We start from the raw sequence: 19,312 nt of genomic DNA on the forward strand, positions 1-19,312 counted from the left end.
AAGAGGAGGAAGGGATCATGGAAGGTCTTGTGTACCTGCATGGCTGGATTGCTCCTGATGGGGCAGAGCAAAGGCCTGCAGGAGAGCAGGATGCTTTGGGGTGTGGGTCAGTGATCTCCCTCCTCTGATAGCAGAGCCCAGGTAAGAAATTCATGCCACTCATTGGGCTAATATAGCAGATTTGGGTGCTCTGGAAATGGGATTACTGAAATGACATGGGGTTTAAGCATGGCAAAGCCATCCTCCCCCACCATTTGGAGATTTTAGAGGGCTCAGCTGAAAATTGTTTTTTGTAGCTGTTGCTGCAGATAAAATCTGGGAGGGAGATAAAGGCATGTGGTGTGAGGAAGGAGGGGTAGAGTTTCAGCTGCTCATCTCCTGAGCTCTCTAAGCCAGCAGCAGTGCAGGACAAACCTTGCAGCATGTCATGGGTGGGGTGCAGCACTCCCAAATTCAGTGTTTGGAAGAAAGCCTGGCCAAGCAGGGCTCCTGCGGGCATTCTGGGTGCCTGGTTGAGGTGGTGAAGGAGTAGGTGGCTCCCTGTAATGCCCAGATGAGCAGCACTGGCAGCAAAACTCGCAAGGGTGGCATTCCACATCACTCTGGACACCTGAGCCCAGGAGTGCCCACACCTTGTAAACAGACTTCTCATGGCACCAAGAGAGGCTGTTGCCTTCCATTGAACAGTCTCTCTGGAGAAGATGAGGTGCTTATGTGGTTCCAAGGCTCTCAAAAGTCATGTGTTTCCCTGCCAGCCTCTCACCTGCGGGAGCTCCATGTTGCTCATCATATGGGTGTAGGATCTGGCCCAAGGATGAAAAGGTTGGCAAAATTCTGGTACTCTTCATATTGGTGAGGCATGGCAGGGGAACTGTCAACTGCCTTTGGGAAAAAGTACTGGATGTGCTCTCTCCTTTCCCTAGTTCTTGGCTGTCCTAGGCCAATGCTGTGTCTTCTCTGTGTCCACTGCCAGTGGATTAGGAAACCTAGTTGGAGAGATGGGGTCTCAAAGTGGGCTGTCTGGGGAGGAGCTCCTCTCTGTGCTCCCTTGGTGTCCCCTGTAGCAGTGCTTCTTTTCCTGTGCAAATTACGATAGGTTGGGTTACAGGGCACTGCCAACTGTTTCACTCATCTGAGGGGCTGTTGTTAGCAAAGGCAGGGGCTCTGTTTCCTCAACTCTTTTTCCTTAGTGATGCACAAAAATCTGGTACATTTGTCACCAAGCTGTGACTAACTCGTGAAACCTGTCACTTGTCTCATGACTTACAAGTTTTCATGCCAGGGTGCCTTGTCTGGTGGTGGAGGTGGGACAGGAGTGCCTGGTTACCCCCGAAAGCAGTGATAAGTGATGGATTTCCTTTGAGGGCTCAGCACCATCATTCCCTGGGCTGTCTCTCCTGTCTGTGTCCTGTTTGTCCCTGGCATTGAAGGGTCTTTTACTCTTTATTTCTGGCAAACTCTGACTTGTTAAATAACCAGAGAAATAATGAACTAAAATAAATGCAGTTATCCCACAGTGCCTCTAAATCTTCTTATTCTACAGCCATGGAAGTGCTACCATCCTGCATGGACTGTGAGAGCAGAGCAGAATTGCATTGGAGACAGAGAGGTGGAAAGTCCTGTGACCCCTTAGCCTTCTCCTGGAGGGGTCTTCTGACTTTCCAGCCTGGGCTTGGAAGTGGCAGGAATAGCTGGATCCCCTGCAGTGTGTGGACAGCAGTGGGAGGCCATGGGGAACAGCCCAGGGCTGCAGGTATCGTGTGGCTGCTGGCCAGCCCTTGCAAGAGGGAGACCCCTGGGAGCATCTGAGGGAGCTCTGCTTGCCTTTCCTTCAAGCACTCACTGCATAAAATGAAGGATTTTCCTGAATTTTATGGGTCTGTTTATGTGAAAGTGAGCTTTGCTATCTCGCGTACTGCAAATGCAGATGCAGCTGGGGGTTTTTACCAGAGTTCCTCGAGGCTGAAGCAGGCTCCTGAGCAGTGGGAGCAGCGCCAGGGGGGGAGTGTGGGCTGTCCAAGCCTGAGGTCACTTGTAGCTCTGTCCCAGGCTGTCTATGGCCTTTTTTTGGTCATGGTGAGACTGTCAGGTCTGATGAGCCCCCGATGCTGGGTGGGTGGAGGAGTTTTGGGCACTCACTCTGTAAGGGTGAAGGGCGGGGGGAGCAGTGAGCTGCCAGGGTGCCCCTCTCCTGCACACACATCCACAAGTGCTGGGTCTCTCCCAAGCTCCAAGGGCTGCACAGGTTTTTGTCCTGAGTAGGGAGGACAGCCTTGACAGCCCAGGGCAGCAGCATTGCCCTCTGCCCCACCCATTCCCTCTGCTAGGGTGGTGGGAACACGTGTGCCCGCTGCCAGGGCTGGCCCTGTCACTGGACAGAGCTTCTGAGCTGTAGTTGTTGAGAGCTGCATTGTGGTGGAGTATCTTGGGAACAGAGCCAGGCCCTGCCTCCATCATGCACATCCCATGGTGACTGCATAGCCTGCTCAGAGACACGATGGAAGGTGGCACTTGTATATTTTTAGCTTCTTGTTCCATTGGATTAAGAGCTGGAAACAAGGGGTGCAGATACTGGGCAACCAGAGCACAACAACCCATGCTGTACACACCACTGGTGGGGATGGCGCTGCTGGAGTGTTTGGCTCACCAGCCTGCCAAAACCCTCTGTGTGAAAGGAGCTGCCTGTTCTGCTTCTGTTGGGCTCTACAACCAGCTGTGTGGGTAGACTGGGCTGGTGATGGCCAGCCTGACCATCTCGGGGAGGCAGAGCTGTGTCGTGGTGCCCATCTTGGGCTGCTGTTGGAGTGGCAGGCTAGCTGGTGGCTTCGGCCAGTGCTGAGGGGGGAAATGGGCAACAGGGTTGCTGGGCAGCCCCCAGGCATCAGTCTCTGCCCAAAGAGCATGGAAACCATTGATGACCCCTTGCAGTCAGGTCCCTGTGGACACTCCACATACAGAACAGATCTCTGTAGGGTTTAATACATGCCCTAGACCCAAATGCAGGCTTCTGCAGAGCTCCTGATGCAGTGCAGGAAAGCTTGGCCAAGAGTGCAGTAAACAGGGCTTGAATGGTCCTAGCAGCTGGGAGCAAGGTGTCTGCACCTTGTGACTGCTGGCTGCAGTCACGCTGCCTGGTGAGGCTGTGTTGTGTGGATGTCATCTGAGGCTGGTTGCCAGGGGAGGTGGATCTGCTCTTGGTGTTTTGACCATTGGAAGAGCTCGTCTGTGGCCTTCTTACTAGACAGAGCTGCTGTTCAGATCCTGAGGCTGTGGCAGAGCTTTGCCCTGCTGGGAGCACTGCTCTTGAAGAGGAAAGCCTGCAGGATGGATTATGGGGTGGGCATGAAGCTTTTGATCTTTTCTCCTTCCCGCACCCAAACTCATGGGATAGTGCAGGGTTTAGATATGGATCAGGCTCCAAAACCCAGCAGTGCGGATGCAACACCTCCGTCATCCCCATCGCATCTCCTGGCAGTGCTGGCATGTGACTTCTGCCATGTGGGTCCAGAGGAGCCTCTCTGCTCCTGCCTCTCATAGATACTATAATTATTACTCTTATTATTATTTATTATTATTACTGCTGCTGCTGAAAGTGCATAAGCTGTGTAAATCAGCGTTTCCTTTATGGGGCAGCAGATGTTGCTTCTTCGCGTCCCCACCTTCTCTTTGCAGTTCCCTCTTTTCCGCTGCTGTTCCCTTTGCAGGTACCTGTTGCAGGCAGGTGAGGCTGTGGGTTTTGTCCCTGGCTCACCACGGGCAGTCCCACTGGTCTTGTCCTAAGCAGATGTGGGGAAAACACTGCTGAATTTCACTGCTTCTCAGCTCCCATGCATGTGCCCAGGGGAGTTTGTAAACTGTCCCTTCACGTGCGCGGGCACCCAGCTTTGCTCGGGGGCTTGCAGAGGATCCGGGGTGCTGTGTGAGCCTTGTGGGCTGGACAGCCAGTGCATCCCACAGGCTCTGCAGTTTGGGAGAGGGGAGGGAGCCCCTCGAGTAACAGGGGCAGGAGCTGCTTTGCCTCCCACCTCCTGATGGTGTCTTCCCTCAAGTCCTGAATAAAAACTTGGCGTTTGAGACTATAAATGAAACAACTCTCTGGGGAGTTTTTAAACATTTTTTTCTCCTGACCTTCTATTTGACAGTAGTTAGACACGTGTAACAAGACTTCCTGCTCCAGCTGATGCTGAAGGACTGTATGAAATGTAATTTACAGAAGATTCCTTTGTGAATTAAAAAAAAAATCACAAAGAAGTGTATTCTGGAAATGTGAAATCATTACAATCATCACCAAAAAAAAGCCAGTTGAGAGACAGTGCAAAGACATAGTTCTAGGGATAAAAAGTGTTCTGGGGAAGCAGAGCATGTTTGGATTGGTTTACCAGAGGTTCAGAGATGGGCATCATCTACCAAAATCTGGAAGTCGTCATCTTTACTTCTTCCCCACTCCAAAATACCCAGAAACAGCAAAGCTGCTTGCTTAGGTATACACATAAAATGATATGTAGAATAGGCAGTTGAATGGAAAATTATGTTTCTATTTAGTTTTAAAAAGTCATAGTAAAAAAAAAGGACACATACTCTGTGAATTTAAAAGTAACCCTGTAGCAAGGCAGGGCATCACATTAGGAACCACTGAAGACATGGAGTCTAATAACAAATCTTTTTCCAAATCTCTTGGTATTTAAAACGTCTTTAAGAGGAGTCACAGAGTAAATATTGTGAGGTCAAGTGAGAGCTCGTGGAAACTGAGTGTTGGCAGAACAGCTCAGTTAAATAGGCTCTTTACCCAGAGCCATCTCTGATGCCAGAGGCATCAGCAGGTTGCCCTTAAAGGGTGTGGCAAAGACATTTTTGAGCAAAGTCACATAAGCCACCTGTTTTGAGGGTCTTTACTCTGGAATTGTAAAGGAACACTGTGAGATTTGGGAATTGCTAATAAATAGTGTTGGGGCCATCACCCATTAAGGGCCATGGAAAGGGAAAGGGGAGTAAATGTGAAACTAAAGGTCAATAGATTCTCTTAGGTATTGAGTAAATAGTTAGGAACTATAATAATTAAGCACTTTGTTTCTGAAAATAGTACACTGGTGAATAGTGAACATGACTTTTGCAAAGCAGAGTTAGTCCTTGCAATCTCTTGGGGATTTTAAAGATATCTGGCTCACAGGACTGAAGTTGGGCTGGGCTGGTGCAAGGCTTATGGGCTCCCACCAGCAGCTGAGGAAGTTTCTCACCGAATGCTTGTAAACACGTGAAGCATTGTCCTGATGAAAGGTCTTTCTGTAAATTAGTGACTGGTTAAAGGCAAGGAAGCCAAATACAGGGAAGATGTTGCTGCTTTCACAGCACAATAGGGGAAGAAAGGTGCTGGCTGATTCCTGCCACTCATCTGAGGTGCTGAAATGGAGAGGGAGGCTGAAAAGTTGAGGAAAGTCTGAAGATGCTCCTGGTAAAGTATGGGAGAACCAGCCATGCATGTGTCATCACTGGCGGCTGTCCCTGCTCCTGGAGGAGATTTTAAAGCCCTGGCAGAGTTTGGCATCTGCCTACAGGTTGTCCCAGGGTGCATTCTGTGGTTTGTAAAGGGAAAAGGAACAGAGCAGAAGCCCTCCTACTACTCTGTGGTACCTGTGATGCTTATGTGCTTCCTACTGCCACCCCATAGCCAGTGGGGTTGGTAGAAGTGCTGAGCAGGATAAGGCAGGTGGCCTGAGAGCTGGCACAGCCTACCTACAAGGAGAGGGTGACTTGTCACCTATGCCTTAGGTGGGTCAAGAGAGCTCTGCAGGGGGAGAATGACAGAACGGAATTGTACAGAGCATATGACAAGGAGACCCCCTCACAGCTTGAGAAGTAGAAACCACTTAGGAGGGCAGCAGGATTTAACCAAAATTAGTGGGTTTCCCCAATACCTTATGAGTTTGTATGAATGCCCCCAGGTGCATTGGCAGCCAGGGTTACAGGTGGGTTCATCGTGGTGTGGGTGCAGCCTGTCGCTGGACCAGCCCGGGCAGACGGCGTACTGAGACGCCTGCCCTGCCCCACTCCTGCCCGCTCAGGGTGAGCATTGCCCACAGCAGCTCCTGGCTGGTCTGGAGCAGCCCAGAGCAGCCTGCCTTGCCCTGAAGCAGCATGTCCCAGGGCTATGATTTGCCAGGCTCCTGCAGCTACATGTGTTCCTCTCCTGTGAAGGGGGTCTGTGTGGGTGGTATGTCGGTGCCGGCCGTGGCTGCAGATGCAGTGACTGGTAGCGCAGTCAGAGCAGTGGCCAGCCTGCTGGCTCATGGACACCCGTATCTCAGGCCACTCAGGCTGAGGTTGCTGCTGCAGCAGAGTTCCCTGCAGTGAGTGCTGTGTCCCCATCAGTGTGACACAGGCCCTTCAGGCTCTCACCCTTTGGAAGCAGAGGTGATTTCCCTTGTGGCACAGGGACAGCAGCAGTGACGATGTTCCAGCAGCAGCTGCACGGGGACAGTGAGCTCCTGCCTGCCATGAGGAACCGGCCGGGCTGCTGCAGGCAAAGCAGCGAGGGTGCTTTGGAGCCAGGCAGGAGCACACGCTGGCTCTGCTTTCTTAGGCTTTTCCTGTTGACAAGAAGCCAGGATAAACTGAACCTCATCAAGGGGTAGTAGGAAAAACCCATTCCCTGGCTCGTGGCAGTGCGCCAGGCTCTCACTGCAGACTGTACTTGGCAGCAGAGTCCTACATGCATGGCCAGAGCTTGCTGTGGGCTTCAGGAGCATAACATGAAGCATTCTCCCCTTAAAACAGACCAAGCAGTTTTGGGAGTATGGTTTCTGGGCTGGCAGCACTTGGTGGGAAGCAGCCTGGTCTCTCTGCCTCTCTGTCCACGTGCTCCCTGTGTGAGCCCTGGCTGTGCAGCTGGGTCCCACAGGCTGGCATTTGATGGCCCATTCATGGCAGGGCCTGCACCAGAGGCTTCTGACTGCTCCAGATGGAGGCAGTCACTGCTGACTGGGGCCAGCACTGCTCCTGGGACACGGCAGGCTGTGACACCTGATGCCCACAGGGATCCCAGGCCAAGGTGCTGACACTGAGTGTTAGGGAAACAGACTTCCAGCTCTTCAGGGAGATAGTGGGATTCCCTGGGAGACTGCCCTCTGGGACTAGGGAACAGAGCTGGCAGATCTTTAAGGAAGTGTAGATTGGGTATCAGTCCCAGCACTGATCCAGACTGGGGCAGGAACAGATTGAGAGCAGCCCTAATGAGAAGGATTTGGGGGATGCTGGTGGATGAGAGGCTGCACACGCCTGGACGTGTGTGCAGCACCCAGAAACCAACCATGTCCTGGGCTGCATCAAAAGAAGTGTGGGCAGCAGGTCAAGGGAGGGCATTCTGCCCCTCTGCTCTCCTCAGGTGAGGCCCCACCTGCAGTGCTGCATCCAGCTCTGCAGTCCTCAGTGCCAGACAGACACGAACCTCCAGAGGAGGCCACCAGGTTGATCAGGGGGACGGAGCACCTCTCTTAGGAGGAAAGGCTGAGAGAATTGTGTTTGTTCAGCCCGGAAAATAGGAGGCTTAGGGGTGACATAATTGCAGCCTTCCAGTTCCTAAGGGGGATTTACCTAAAAGAGTGATACCAGAATTGTGTGGATAGAAACTTTGTAACACAGTTTTGAGTATTAGAAGCAGGCATTCTTTATTGCAGCATGCTGGTCACTCAGAGGAATCATTCCTGCATTCTGGTGGGATGAGTGTTGGGTGAACAGGGATTTTATCATGCACACTGATTACATATTCATTAGCTATCCCCACTTCCTTGGCTTTATTTTACATCGTCACACCTCTTATAAGTCCCTATATGGTTCTTTGGGGTCCATCTTCAACTTCTGGTGTCCATTTTAGGTGGCTGTTTCTCGACCCCTGCTTTTGAGTAAGCACAATATCGTTGTTTTGTGTAACTTCTGTTTTGTCAGCCTTGCAGAGCTGAGCTGGCATCCTGCTTGCAATTTGCATGACTTCTGTTTGCCTGAGTTACATCCTTTATCTATTTCTACAAGGCTGTGCTGTTGTGTTCTACTGTCCTTGATAAAAGTAAATACTGTTCTGTTCTACTGCCCTTATCAAGTGAGTAAAATGCTGTTCTGTTCGACTGTCCTTATCAGGGGTACTACCTAAAGGGGACTTACAAGAAAGACGGAGAGGGACTTTTTAAAAGAGCATATGATGATAGGACAAGGAGAAATTGATTCAAACTGAAAGAGAGTAGGTTTAGATTAGATATTAGGAGGAAATCCACAAATATAGATATATACATAATATTAGATGTAAGGAGAAAATTCTTTGCTATTAGGGTGGTGAGGCACTGGAAGGGGTTGCCCAGACAAGCTGTGACTTCCCCATCCCTGGGGGTGTTCAGGTCAAGGTTGGATGAGGTTCTGAGCAACCTGGTCTAGTGAAAGTTGTATGAGTGTTGGAAGTAGATAATCTGTAAGGTCCCTTCCAACCCAGGCCATTCTATGATTCTAGATTGTTATGGCTGGTGCCCATCTTGTGAGAGCTGAGGAATGCAAAGGCTGAGACTGCTTCTGTTGGGCAGCCAGTGGTCTCAGAAGCAGCATCAATAGTGCTGATTTTCTTCTGGTCCTGAATAGGTTCCCCTTAATTCCTTAAGTGCCCTGTGGTGGCTGGTCCATGTGGCGGGATGGCTGCTCCCCCATCCCAGGCTGCTGGTGCATCAGTCTGGAGGTGCTGCACGTGGGGAGGAATGCTGGTGCAGCCTGCTTGACCGATGCCAGCCAAGCCTCCAGCTCCACTCATGGGTGGCTCCAGGAGCATCAGGGGCCTTTCCACTTGCAGTCTGTTTCATTTAATGCTTCCATGTAATCCAAATCAGAAGTCCAAGTGTTACAGAGCACCCTGTGCCTAGACAACCCTGGATGGGCTCCAGACCTCATCCCGTAAGGTGTAAAGATTTGCATTCTCTCCCACAGCTCTGAGGTGTCTTGAGGAGCTGGATGGTGCCGAGGTTCTGCAGAGCCAGGGCACTGCTGCCAGAGGCACTGGCACCTCCATCTCAGCACCAGGGAAGGGGCTTGTGAAGGAGGCAGTACCGCTGGCCTGGGGCAGCTGTGCATGTGAGGTGGCAGGGCTAACACTGCCCCTTCCCCACAGGCACAGGAGATGCTGCCCAGCACTACCTGGGCCACTCAGCAGCTGCCCCACAGGTTCCCTAGGAGGAGCTGACACCTCCAGGCTGGTGGGAAGGGCCCGTGTCTTGTCTCATGGCACAGCCACCAGCCCCCAGTTGCAGGACCAGCTCTCCAGCCCCAGTCATGCCGCTGGGCTTGGTCTGGTGCTGCCCTGCCAGCCTCCTAGTGATGAGCAAGCCCAGCAAAGGCCACTGTTTCCCTCTGCTCATGGCTGAGCCGTGTGTTAGTGGAGCTGGGGCACTGGGGATAGGAACTGACCGGTAAAGCAGCTGAAATGGAACCTGACATGTTCTTCTCCCCATCTGTGCGCTTCTGCCTGCTCCTTTTGCATCCCTCGCTCTCTCTTGCTCTGGCAGCTGCTGCAGGGGATGTTTCTGGTTCCCACTGAGAATTGTCACCCACAGCTCCCTTCCTTGGGCTGTCCCCTGCCAGCCCTGCCAGCCTGGGCTGCTCTCCTGGAGCGAAGGCTGCTGCACATTGAGCCTGGGCCCTCACAACAGGCACTCCTACTGCTGCTTGAGGAGAGTGGGGCCCTTGAGTGCTGTTGTCTGGTCATGCCTGCTGAGGCCAAGCATGCCCAGGAGGCAGCTCAATTCCTTTCAGCGTTCAGTGCTGGAAAGTTCACAGGAAATGAAGGAAGTGCTGAAGGAGGAAGAGCAGCTCTTCCCTCCTGGCTTGGAGGGAGCCCCAGCACACAGCAGCTCCTGTGCTGGTCTAACCCTTCTCTTCTGCCTCAAGCTCTGCCCCAGATAGATCTGGGACCTATTTTTGTTTCTGTAGGCTGCTAGGCATCCCTAATTCCCCCTCCTCGGCCCACTGCGACAATCTCTGGCTCGGGGCAACAGGCAGGAAGTGCTGTGGATGCACAGGTTGCTCTTGCCTTAGCCAAGTGGAGTCTGGAGTGTTTGATCAAAGGCAGAACAATGTTTGAGGCACGCACTGGGGCCAGCCACCTCTGCTGGGACCTGCATGGGCTAGGGGGGAGCCAGAAGGCCTCTGTCTGTCAGCCTCTGTTGGGCAGAGACGGGGGGGGGCGTCCTCCTGCTGAGCTGCGTCTGCTCATGGTGACTGTTAGCCATAGTCCCCGAATGCTGAGGGATGCTGCCATGCTGCACTGGGTGGTTGGAGCCTCGTGGGGCTGCAGTTCCTCTGGGCCACCTTCTGTGCAGCTGTGGCATTGGCTTCACCTGTCGCTCTGTGTTCTCTCCGCAGCCGCCAAGCTTAAAAGCACTGAGCCTCTCCCCAATGTCGTCTGCCTGGGAGTGCAAGACGCAGGACGCCTTTGCCAGCAGCGAAGAGCAGGACGAGGTGCCCGACCAGGTGACAGTGACAGCCACAAACACAGGTGGTCAGTGCCAGTGCCCGAAGGAGGAGCCCAATGGGGCTACCCAGAAGCGGACAAGCACCCAGAACGGGATGCAGGACAGCGGGGGCACGGGGGTGAAGAAGAAACGGAAGAAAAAGGATCTGGCAGAGCAGGACGGGGGAGATAAAGCAGCTGTGGAGGTGAAACCAAAGAGGAGGAGAGAGCCTAAAGAACCAAAAGAACCTAAAAAGGTGAAGGAGTCTAAGAAGCCGAAGGAGCCCAAGCAGAGGGAGGTGGCTAAGAAGCCCCGGAAACCTCGGGAACCCAAAGCCCCGAAGGAGCCTAAAGACAAGAAGAGTGGCTCTGAGCCAGCCTCCAGATCAAGATCCAAGAAGAGCAGGTGGGTGGTCGTGTGGCTCTTTCCCTGGGCCTGCTGTGGAAAGGGCTGTGGGCTTGCATGAGCTGCATCTGGGAGAGAGCAGCACTGGCTGTGCAGGGCACTGGTCTGAAGGCTGAATGTGCTGGTTGGGATGCCAGGATAAGCTCTCTGGCCGTGCAGAGATGGGACAGGCAGGTGCTTTTTTGGGGTTATGGCCCCGTGAGTCTTGAGATCCATAAGAGGACCGGAGAGTCTTGGCCTCTCCCTGGTCTGGCCTTTGTGCCAAGCATCCTAGGGCAAAAGGGACTTTAGGGAGATGTCCCACCAGGACGGTGAGGTGCTGTGTGGCAAAGGGCCTGTCATATATGATTTGAGGCCTGGGCAGAGGGTATGTGAATGAGAAAAACCTGGCCCTGGACTGTGTGCGAATGAGGGTCTGTGCACACCCAGGGCCAGCAGCCTACCTCCCCTTGGCTCGGGTTTGAGAGGATGGTGGAGCAGACCCCGTCCCCTCTCCCTCAGCTGGAAGACTTTTCCTTTCTGGCAGCTGTGGAGCTGTGCTGCCAATCAAAGCCAGCAGTGGGGGAAGGCCTGAGGACTCCCTTGTACTGCACAGGCACACAGAGGCCAATGCCTCTGGTAATTCCTCAGCCTTTTAATTAACAGGCTGGTTGGCCAGAAGCTCTGGTGTCTTTTTAATGAAGAGTGTGTGCAGGGAGCAGAGCAGGTCTCAAGAGCACTGAAGCCACAGCAGAGCACCGATTTAGTTTGGTCTTCCACAGCCCTCCTCTTCTGAGCTCACTGACAGCCAGATCCTGGAGAGGCCGTGGCTGTGGAGCTGCCTTTGGGGTGGCCTTTCGTGCCATTGATATGGGTTGGTTGTGGACAAGAGGAGGTGTGGGTTGCTCAGCAGGAGAGCTGGGTGCCATGTCCCCAGCAGATCCCTGAGCCATGCAGTGCTGTCACTTGTGTTCTTCCTTGAGCCCAGGCTGGTGCTCTGCGGATATTCTTCATGAGCTGGTGAGCCAGAGCAGATGGGGATGGGTGGATCAAGCGGACAGTGCTGGGAGGATGAGGGAGGGGCTCCTCCAGGCCCCAAGGAAGGCTGCAACAGAGGGATAGAGGTGGAGAGGGAAGGAGAGGGACTGCAGGCAAGGCAGGGAAGGATGAAGCCCATGTGAATTCAGCACTGCCCCCCAAGAAGGGTCCTGGGATGAGGGATGCAGCTATCCTGTTTTCCTAATGACACTTCTGCTCCACCAGTAAGGACCTGCCATGCAGGCAGTTCACAGAGATCTGCCTCTGCAGCAGGACCTGTGGGACCAGGCCAAAGCAGGGGAACCCAGGGGAAGAGCAAGCCATGGAGGTTTGCGAAGGCATTCATGGCTCTTGTAGGTCCTTTGGCTGCCAGCAGTGGCTTTGCAGGGTGCTGACCATCACATACAGGGCAACCCATGACTGTGCAACCTGTTGTGAGTAGCTGGTGGACACATCACCCTGTCAGAGATGAGGCTCATGGCAGGGTAACCACAGCTGCAGATTTGGAAACCCTGGCTCTCCTACTTCAGCACAGCAGTTTCTGAGCATACCACAGGGGGCTGAAAGGCAGCCAACTTGCTGTGCTGGGTACCAGCAGAGCCTTGCTGTGCTGGGTACCAGTGGAGAGGCCACTTCATGAAAACCACACAGTGTAATATATATAACTCTGTAACACATCATGCAACCAGAAGAAACAGTGTGTGCGAGTCTGGGAGTTTCACAAAGCTCTGTGCATTCCTTGTGCTCTATCCCAGTATAGCCTGAGTCTGTGGTGCTTCCTCCCAATCATCTGCACACCTTCCAGGAGGACCTAGTTCCAGCTCTGCTGCTTGGAAAGTCCAGCCCCTGGGTCCTCCTTACAACTTCCCTACCTCTGTAGCCCCTCTTTGAGCCATTTTTCAGACTTGCTTTGGGCTCAGCCACCAGCAAACCCTGCTGTGTGAGGGGTGGCAGTGGGTGTCAGGGTGGAAGCTCTGCAGAGAGCAGGGTTGTGTATCCCCCTGTGCCCCTTGGCCATGTGGAGCTGGGGAGGTGCCTGGGGGGCCCTGACAGCACAGGGAGGGGAGAGGTGAGCAGCAGGCTTTGGTTAGTTTGTACTCTGTGCAGATGGAATGCTTGCTGTGAGTCCTCTAAGTGGCTGATAATGGTGGCATAATTTCTTCTAAATTATTTCTAATCACAGTCAATGACTGACTCATGAATGAAGCAGTTGTTAATTGTGACTTACAAATCAATATCTTGGGAGTTACTGCTTGCTGGAAGCACTGCTCACAGAGCATTTTCAGGGTCTCTAATTTAGGCATATATGCATGGCCAGGGCAATTTTGGCCTGAACAACATATTTTTACCTTTATTTTTTGCTAGTTACACGCAAGCAGAGATTTTTGTTATTAAATGGAGCTAAAATCTTGACATTGCTTTGAAACTAATGGTTCCTCTGCCACTGTGCAGATCTGGGATGTGGAGGGGACGAATGGTGGGGCTGGAAGTGAGAAAGGAGGCATTGCTCAGCCCTGGGACAAGCACCAGCTCTTTGGACCCATTGCCTTAACAGTGTTCCTTGCAGAGGGAAAGGACAGACTGGCATGCAGTTGTTTGGAGCAGTTGTTTTTTTACCGTGGTGCTCCCTGGTCTTGTTTCCTTGTGCAGGCAGGGGTGCAGGTGGCCCTTACCCTGAGAACATGCCGTGGGACTGGGCTTGTCTTTCCGTGTTTTTCAGGAAGGTGGTGAGATTCATGGGCGCAGAGCCCAAATCCCCTCTGTGACCTGAGCATGGAGAACAGTTGTTGCCTGCTGGGACAGAGCTTCCCAGCGGGCCCTTGGAGTGGGCAGTGACTGCTGTCATGGGCCATTGCATCTCTGGGAGTTGGATCTGCATCCTCCTGTGCTCGTGGTGATGACTGGGCTTAACTCCCTCCAGCTGGAGGCTCACGCCAGTCTGCTCAGCTGCCTCGGGAGGGGCTCAGTGCTGTGACTCAGGAGTACAAACCGTGAACTGGAGCAGCTTGGGCTTGCTGTAAAGATTTACTGGGGTCTGGCAGGGCTCTGTGGCACAGGCAGGAGGTGGCCAGCAGTGTGGCCAGTGCTCCTAAGACTGGACTTGAAGGTTTGTTTCCGGGGTGCCAGGACATGGGTTGCCTCTGAAGCTGCTGAACTTTATTTCTGACTTTGGTTAGCACAGGATGTGTTTGGGAGCACTGTGATCGGAGCAGGCACCTTGGTGTACTGAGTCTGGTGGTGGAGAGATCCTCTTTGTGCCTGTGCTAGACCCTGTGAGCTGAGCCCCAGCTCCTACATCCCCTGTGGGGTTGTTCCCTTGGCTGGTGAGAGCACCCAGCCTCCACACCAGGCAGGGCAGGTGGACCCTTTCATCCCAGTGTTCTGGAGCTGGATGGAGAAACACTTGGTGTGCTTCGTGAGCATCAGCGCCTGGGAATCCCCAGTGCTGGGGGCAGCCCCAGGAGCCTTGAGCTGCCTCTCGGTGATCCAGTGGCAGCAGTGCTCTGTGTGGTGCTTGCTGCCTCTCTCCTGGGATCCCCAGGACATGATCTAACTGTCAGTCTGCCTCGGCAGCAAAGACACCCCTGTGGAGAAGAAGAAGAAAGGGAAGAGGAAAAATGAGATACCAGTGAACAGTTTGGATTTGGATCAGGATCTCCTGAGCCCATCTGTACAGAGCCCAGAGGAGTCTGCAGAGTCAGCTGACAGCCAGGTATGTCCAAAGCCCTCAGCGGGCTGCTGGTGGGTGAAATCTTGGCTGCCTCTCAGTGGGATCACAACGCGGGCCTCTGGGCACAGGAGTCAGAGAGCATGCTCTGCACTCTGGTCAGCTTCTGTCAGCCTGATGTCAGCTGTTGGCCCAGGGCTGCATGCACACTGCTGCCCTGGGCCCTGTGGTATCAGCCTTGGGTGTCCCTCTCCAGCACAGCTCTGGGCAGCTCCCTTTCCTGGCACAGCACAGGGGGACACATTGGCCCTGCAGCCTGGGGGGGCTGCATGCCCTGCATTCTACAGGGCTCCTCTGCCTCACGTCCTGGGGACTGGTGGGGCTCTGTGGGTCAGGGTGGAGATCTCAGCACCGCAAGGAGTGCCTGTTCTTCCTGCCACCCCCATCCAGCTGGGGCCTGGAAGGAATTCTGGCAGCCCTGGGGCTTTCTCTCTGCCACTCAAGCAAGGAGGCGGTACTTGGTCTGTCCGTGCCTCCCAGGACTGCCTTTTTTCATCCCGTATACAGAAACGACGCTCAGGACGGCAGGTGAAGAGGAGGAAGTACAACGAGGACCTGGATTTCAAGGTTGTAGATGATGATGGCGAGACAATTGCTGTGCTGGGAGCTGGACGAACCTCTGCGCTCTCCGCCTCTACTCTGGCATGGCAGGCAGAGGTAGTGCTGGGTGTGGGACTGGGGGTGTGGGGGATCTGCCTCATGCAGGCTATTCCGAAATGTCAGTGCTGAGGCTTGATGAAGTGGTGGGTCCCAGCTTAAGGATGGGGTGAGAGAATGCCTGTCTGGGAGTGTTCAGGCTGGCTTTTCAGGAGCTGTGAGATGGACAAGAGGCATGCTGGTTCAACTGTCCCCCGCTCCTGCTTGGAGACTAAAGTCTCTGGAATGTCACGCAGCTGGACATGTTCTACCCACTGCCCGTGCCCACCTTTGGCTTTGGTCTGTGTAGCTCCTGTCCATGATTACTCTATTATTTTATTCCTGCCGGCTGAGGGTTTTGTAGGTGCCATATCATCATTTTCTGCCCGCGTTGCTACTCTCCATCAGTGCTTCAGAGCCTGGTGATGCCAGCCTGACCTTTGCCAGCTGAGCTGATCTGCTGGGCAGCATGGCAGGGATCTGGGCAGCATGGCAGGGACCACCCAGTGCCACTGCAGTTTGGGCCTTGCTGTCCTTCTGCCTCTGCCCACTGGTTCAGTGCTGGCTGCTCCTTCCTGCCTGTCTGTGACTATATGTTGGATCCTGCAACTCTTTCCATCTCTCTGGTCACTGACAAAGCAAGATATTAATAATGGTTACTGGTTGTTTTCATGGTGTTTGTTACCCTCTCTAGTCCCCTCTTCCCAAGGTTTTGGTGGGTATTCGCTCTGTTAGTAAGCCCTGACCTGATGATCCATGCCTTGCCTGGGGCTGCCACACACCCACAGGACATGCTCCAGTGCTGTTCAGCTCTGCCTGAAGCTGTGTCCCGGCTGGGCTCCTGGCAGTCATCACTCCAAGTGACGTTTTCAAAGCAGCAGGTGTGAGCTGCCTTTGACATGTGTCCATGCTCCCACCTGTTCTCCTCTCAGTCCTAAACTTCCACCTCAGTTTGTCTTGCTCCGGATGGGTCATTGAGGCTGCTGTTCAGAGCAGCCAGGCTGGGTGGTTGCTCTGAGGCCTGGCCAGCCTGCCCAGCTGAGCCTGCCGTGGCTGCTCCCAGGATCTGAACTGACAGGCAGGGCAGAGTGTGAGTGCTGTGACCTCAGGGCTGCTCTCTCCATGGCCTGGACTTGCAGCTTTCCCCCTGCATCCTGGCCACGGTCCTTAAACAGCTCTTTGGGCAGTGCAGGGCTCCTCCAGCAGCCTTCAGACAGCCAGCAGTGAGCCACAGACCACTGGAAGCCTGTGTAAGGGCTGTGGATCAGCGTGGGAGCTCCCAGCGCCAGGACACTGGGCTGCTGTGATGGCCATGTTCACACAAACCCTCTGTGGGAGCGTCAAGAAGGGCCCAGTAGTGCCAGGGTAGATACCTGGGCATAGGGAAGCAGACACTGCACCGTGACTGTGGCAGACTGGAGCACTTCTGCATGCTCCCTTCAGCTGTCTTAACCCAGTTTAGGGCAGAATTCCCCAAATATGGCAGAGATCCTGCTCTGGGCCTCAAGATGGCAGCCAAGGAGCCCAGGCAGACCTGCTGTTCCCTGCTCATTGTATTGTGGTGCTGGGTTCAACATCCTGCCCTGCACTCAAGGACAGTGCCGAGGCAGCAATCACCTCTGGGTGGGGATGGAAGGGTTGCTGTGGCCCTGGGCATGGTCTTGGCTTTCCCAGACACTTTCAGATGAGTGGTGTGGGATGCCCTGTCTGTCTGTCCTTCCCTAGCCTGCCCCATGCCATTCTTTGAGAGACTTTCTAGTCTGCAAAATGACACCTTAGGGCTGCTTTGCCTTGGCCCATACTCTGCATCTGTCAGAAGGGAATGAACGGAGTCTTTCTGCTTTCTGCTCTGCACTTTGCTCCTCCTTCTGCTGTACTATCTTCTAGCCAAAGCAGAACTGATATTTCTAATGCTCAAGCAGGCTCCATGTTTTTGGTGTCCGTCATCTCCCCTGCATCTTCCTCTGTGGGTCTCCTCTGTAGCACAGACAGGCACAAGCCTGGCTCTCTTTGGTGGGGCTGATCCTGGCACAGCTGCAGCCAGGAAAGCCTCCACCTCCCCAGAGCTGGCAGCAGGACAGCATTAGGGCCACCTGCAGCAAAGTCTGTGCTCAGTGAGAGGAGCTGTGCTGGAGCCCCTGGGTGCCAGCAGAGGGTATCTGTGGGTAGAAGCCTGCAGAGGGAAGGAGGCAGCACTTCAAGCCTGCCAGGAAGAGCTGCATGGAGAGTGGTGGGGTGAGATGCTGTTGCCTATGTCCTGTGGCCATGGGCAGATGACAGCGTGTGGGTGACATGTGCAGGGCCTGACAGACATGCTGCCTACACTCCTGAGGCCCTTGCCACCATACAACACTATGGGGATGTATAACTGCCAAGGCATGACCAGAATGTGGCATGGAGAGTGCCTTGGAGCAGGAATGTGCATAATTTTGGCATAATTCCTTCCTTGAGTCCATGGGCAGAAGTGCCCAAGCTCCCTCCTCTTTTCTGGGAGTCTTTCCACTCTCTCTGGCTGCCCTGGTGTAGCTGGAAGGACCCACACAGCAAGCCTGACACTGCTGTGGCCTGGCTGACCTGAAGAGGACAGGCAGAGGGTGACTGTAGCTGGGCTGGCAGCACCTACACCCTCACACCCAGCAGAGGCTGCCCAAGCACAGCTCTCCCAGCTCCCAGTGCCAACTCTGTCTGCCTGGCTGGGGGACTGGGAGAGTAGCAAGCAGCCATTCTGTGCTGGGAGAGTGCCAGGGGAGTGTGATGAGCCAGAAAAACAGAGCTCTCTTTTCCTGTCCCCAGGAGCCTCCTGAGGATGATGCCAATATCATTGAGAAGATCCTTGCCTCCAGGATGGTGCAGAAGGAGGTGAGTGGCAAAGATGTCAGTGGGGCTAGAAGTCCCTGAGCAGAAGACGGATGGGACCTGGCTGCCCTGTACAGCAGGGCCATGAGCCGTAGCAGCAGTTGGTGCTCTTGCTTCTGTGGTGGGGTGCTGGGGTATGCCCAGACTGGCACCTTTCTGAGCTGTGGATAAATGTGGTGCCTCTCCTATCCTGGACACCAGAAAGCTCTGGAGAGGAGTCAGGCCTGGGCTGGTGCCCAGAAGGTGTTGTAGTCCCCCGTGCTCAAGGGTGCTCTCACGTCATGTTCCCCAGGGCTACTGTGTCTCTGGAGCAGCAGCACAATGAGTGCCTGGCTGTCCTCACCATCCCTGGGGCTCGGTCCCTGGAGCCGGTGGCCAGGCAGGGGATGGCTGAACATGCCCCCCCAGCTTCTGCACAGGCTCTGACTATCACTGACTCTGCTTCTCTTGCTTTCAGGCTCATCCTGGAGGCCTAGCATTTGAGACAGAGGAGTTCTACGTCAAATACAGGAACTTGTACGTGCAGTGTTGTACTTGTGCTTTTTTCTGTGGGCCCTGTGCATGCAGGTGTAAGGACTGTGCACTTCTACCTCCATCCCATCCCTAGCTGCAACCCCAGCATCCCTGTTTTCCTGCCCCTGTTGATGCCTTGAGAGGCTACCTAGAACAGAGGGTGGACAGTGTTAAAGGAATAAAGTAGGGATTTATTGCAAGGCCGTCGAAGGATACACCTTGAGCAGTACAAGAGCCTGCCTGAGGCTACAAGATGGACGACGGGTCATGAGTTTTCACACTTTTATAAGTTTTGGTCCATTTATATATTTGGGTTAATTGTCCAATTACAGCTTCAGATTATGAAGTCCCATCCTCCCAGATTGCTCTCCTCAATTTGCTGTTTGCACTTTTTGGGCCTGAAGCTACAATGGTGTCATTAGTTCTCAGGCTGGAAAAGGATTGTTTTGTCTAACTAAACTGTAAAGAGAACTTGCTAACAATTTCTGTGAAGTTCAGAGTTATATACTAATGCAGTACAGAATCTGCAATAAAAAAAAATAAAATAAAATATTGGAAAATATTAAAGCTTGTCCTCCTGAGCCAGCTGTGGTGGGAAGCAGGGAAGCTGCTGCAGCTTCAGGGCTTGGTCTTGGCCTGGTCCTGAGGCATGGCTTTCCCCAGTTTGGGTTGGCATTGGCAT

The 19,312-nt window shown here is 53.7% G+C and overlaps 1 protein-coding gene across 9 annotated transcripts in view; it reads left to right on the forward strand.

Moving 5' to 3' along the window:
- The window catches only part of CHD6 (chromodomain helicase DNA binding protein 6), a 96,990-nt gene that overhangs the window by 42,111 nt on the left and 35,567 nt on the right, over positions 1 to 19,312 (forward strand). For all 9 annotated transcript variants that reach the window (XM_041490436.1, XM_041490443.1, XM_041490444.1 and 6 more), the window contains 5 exons: positions 10,387 to 10,880; positions 14,472 to 14,610; positions 15,133 to 15,282; positions 18,055 to 18,120; positions 18,575 to 18,633. In XM_041490436.1, the coding sequence (XP_041346370.1) occupies positions 10,387 to 10,880; positions 14,472 to 14,610; positions 15,133 to 15,282; positions 18,055 to 18,120; positions 18,575 to 18,633 (908 nt within the window). The remainder of the gene's footprint in view (positions 1 to 10,386; positions 10,881 to 14,471; positions 14,611 to 15,132; positions 15,283 to 18,054; positions 18,121 to 18,574; positions 18,634 to 19,312) is intronic.

This window comes from Pyrgilauda ruficollis, unplaced genomic scaffold (genome assembly GCF_017590135.1).
Source record: "Pyrgilauda ruficollis isolate IOZ18807 unplaced genomic scaffold, ASM1759013v1 scaffold123, whole genome shotgun sequence".
Taxonomy (NCBI): domain Eukaryota; kingdom Metazoa; phylum Chordata; class Aves; order Passeriformes; family Passeridae; genus Pyrgilauda; species Pyrgilauda ruficollis.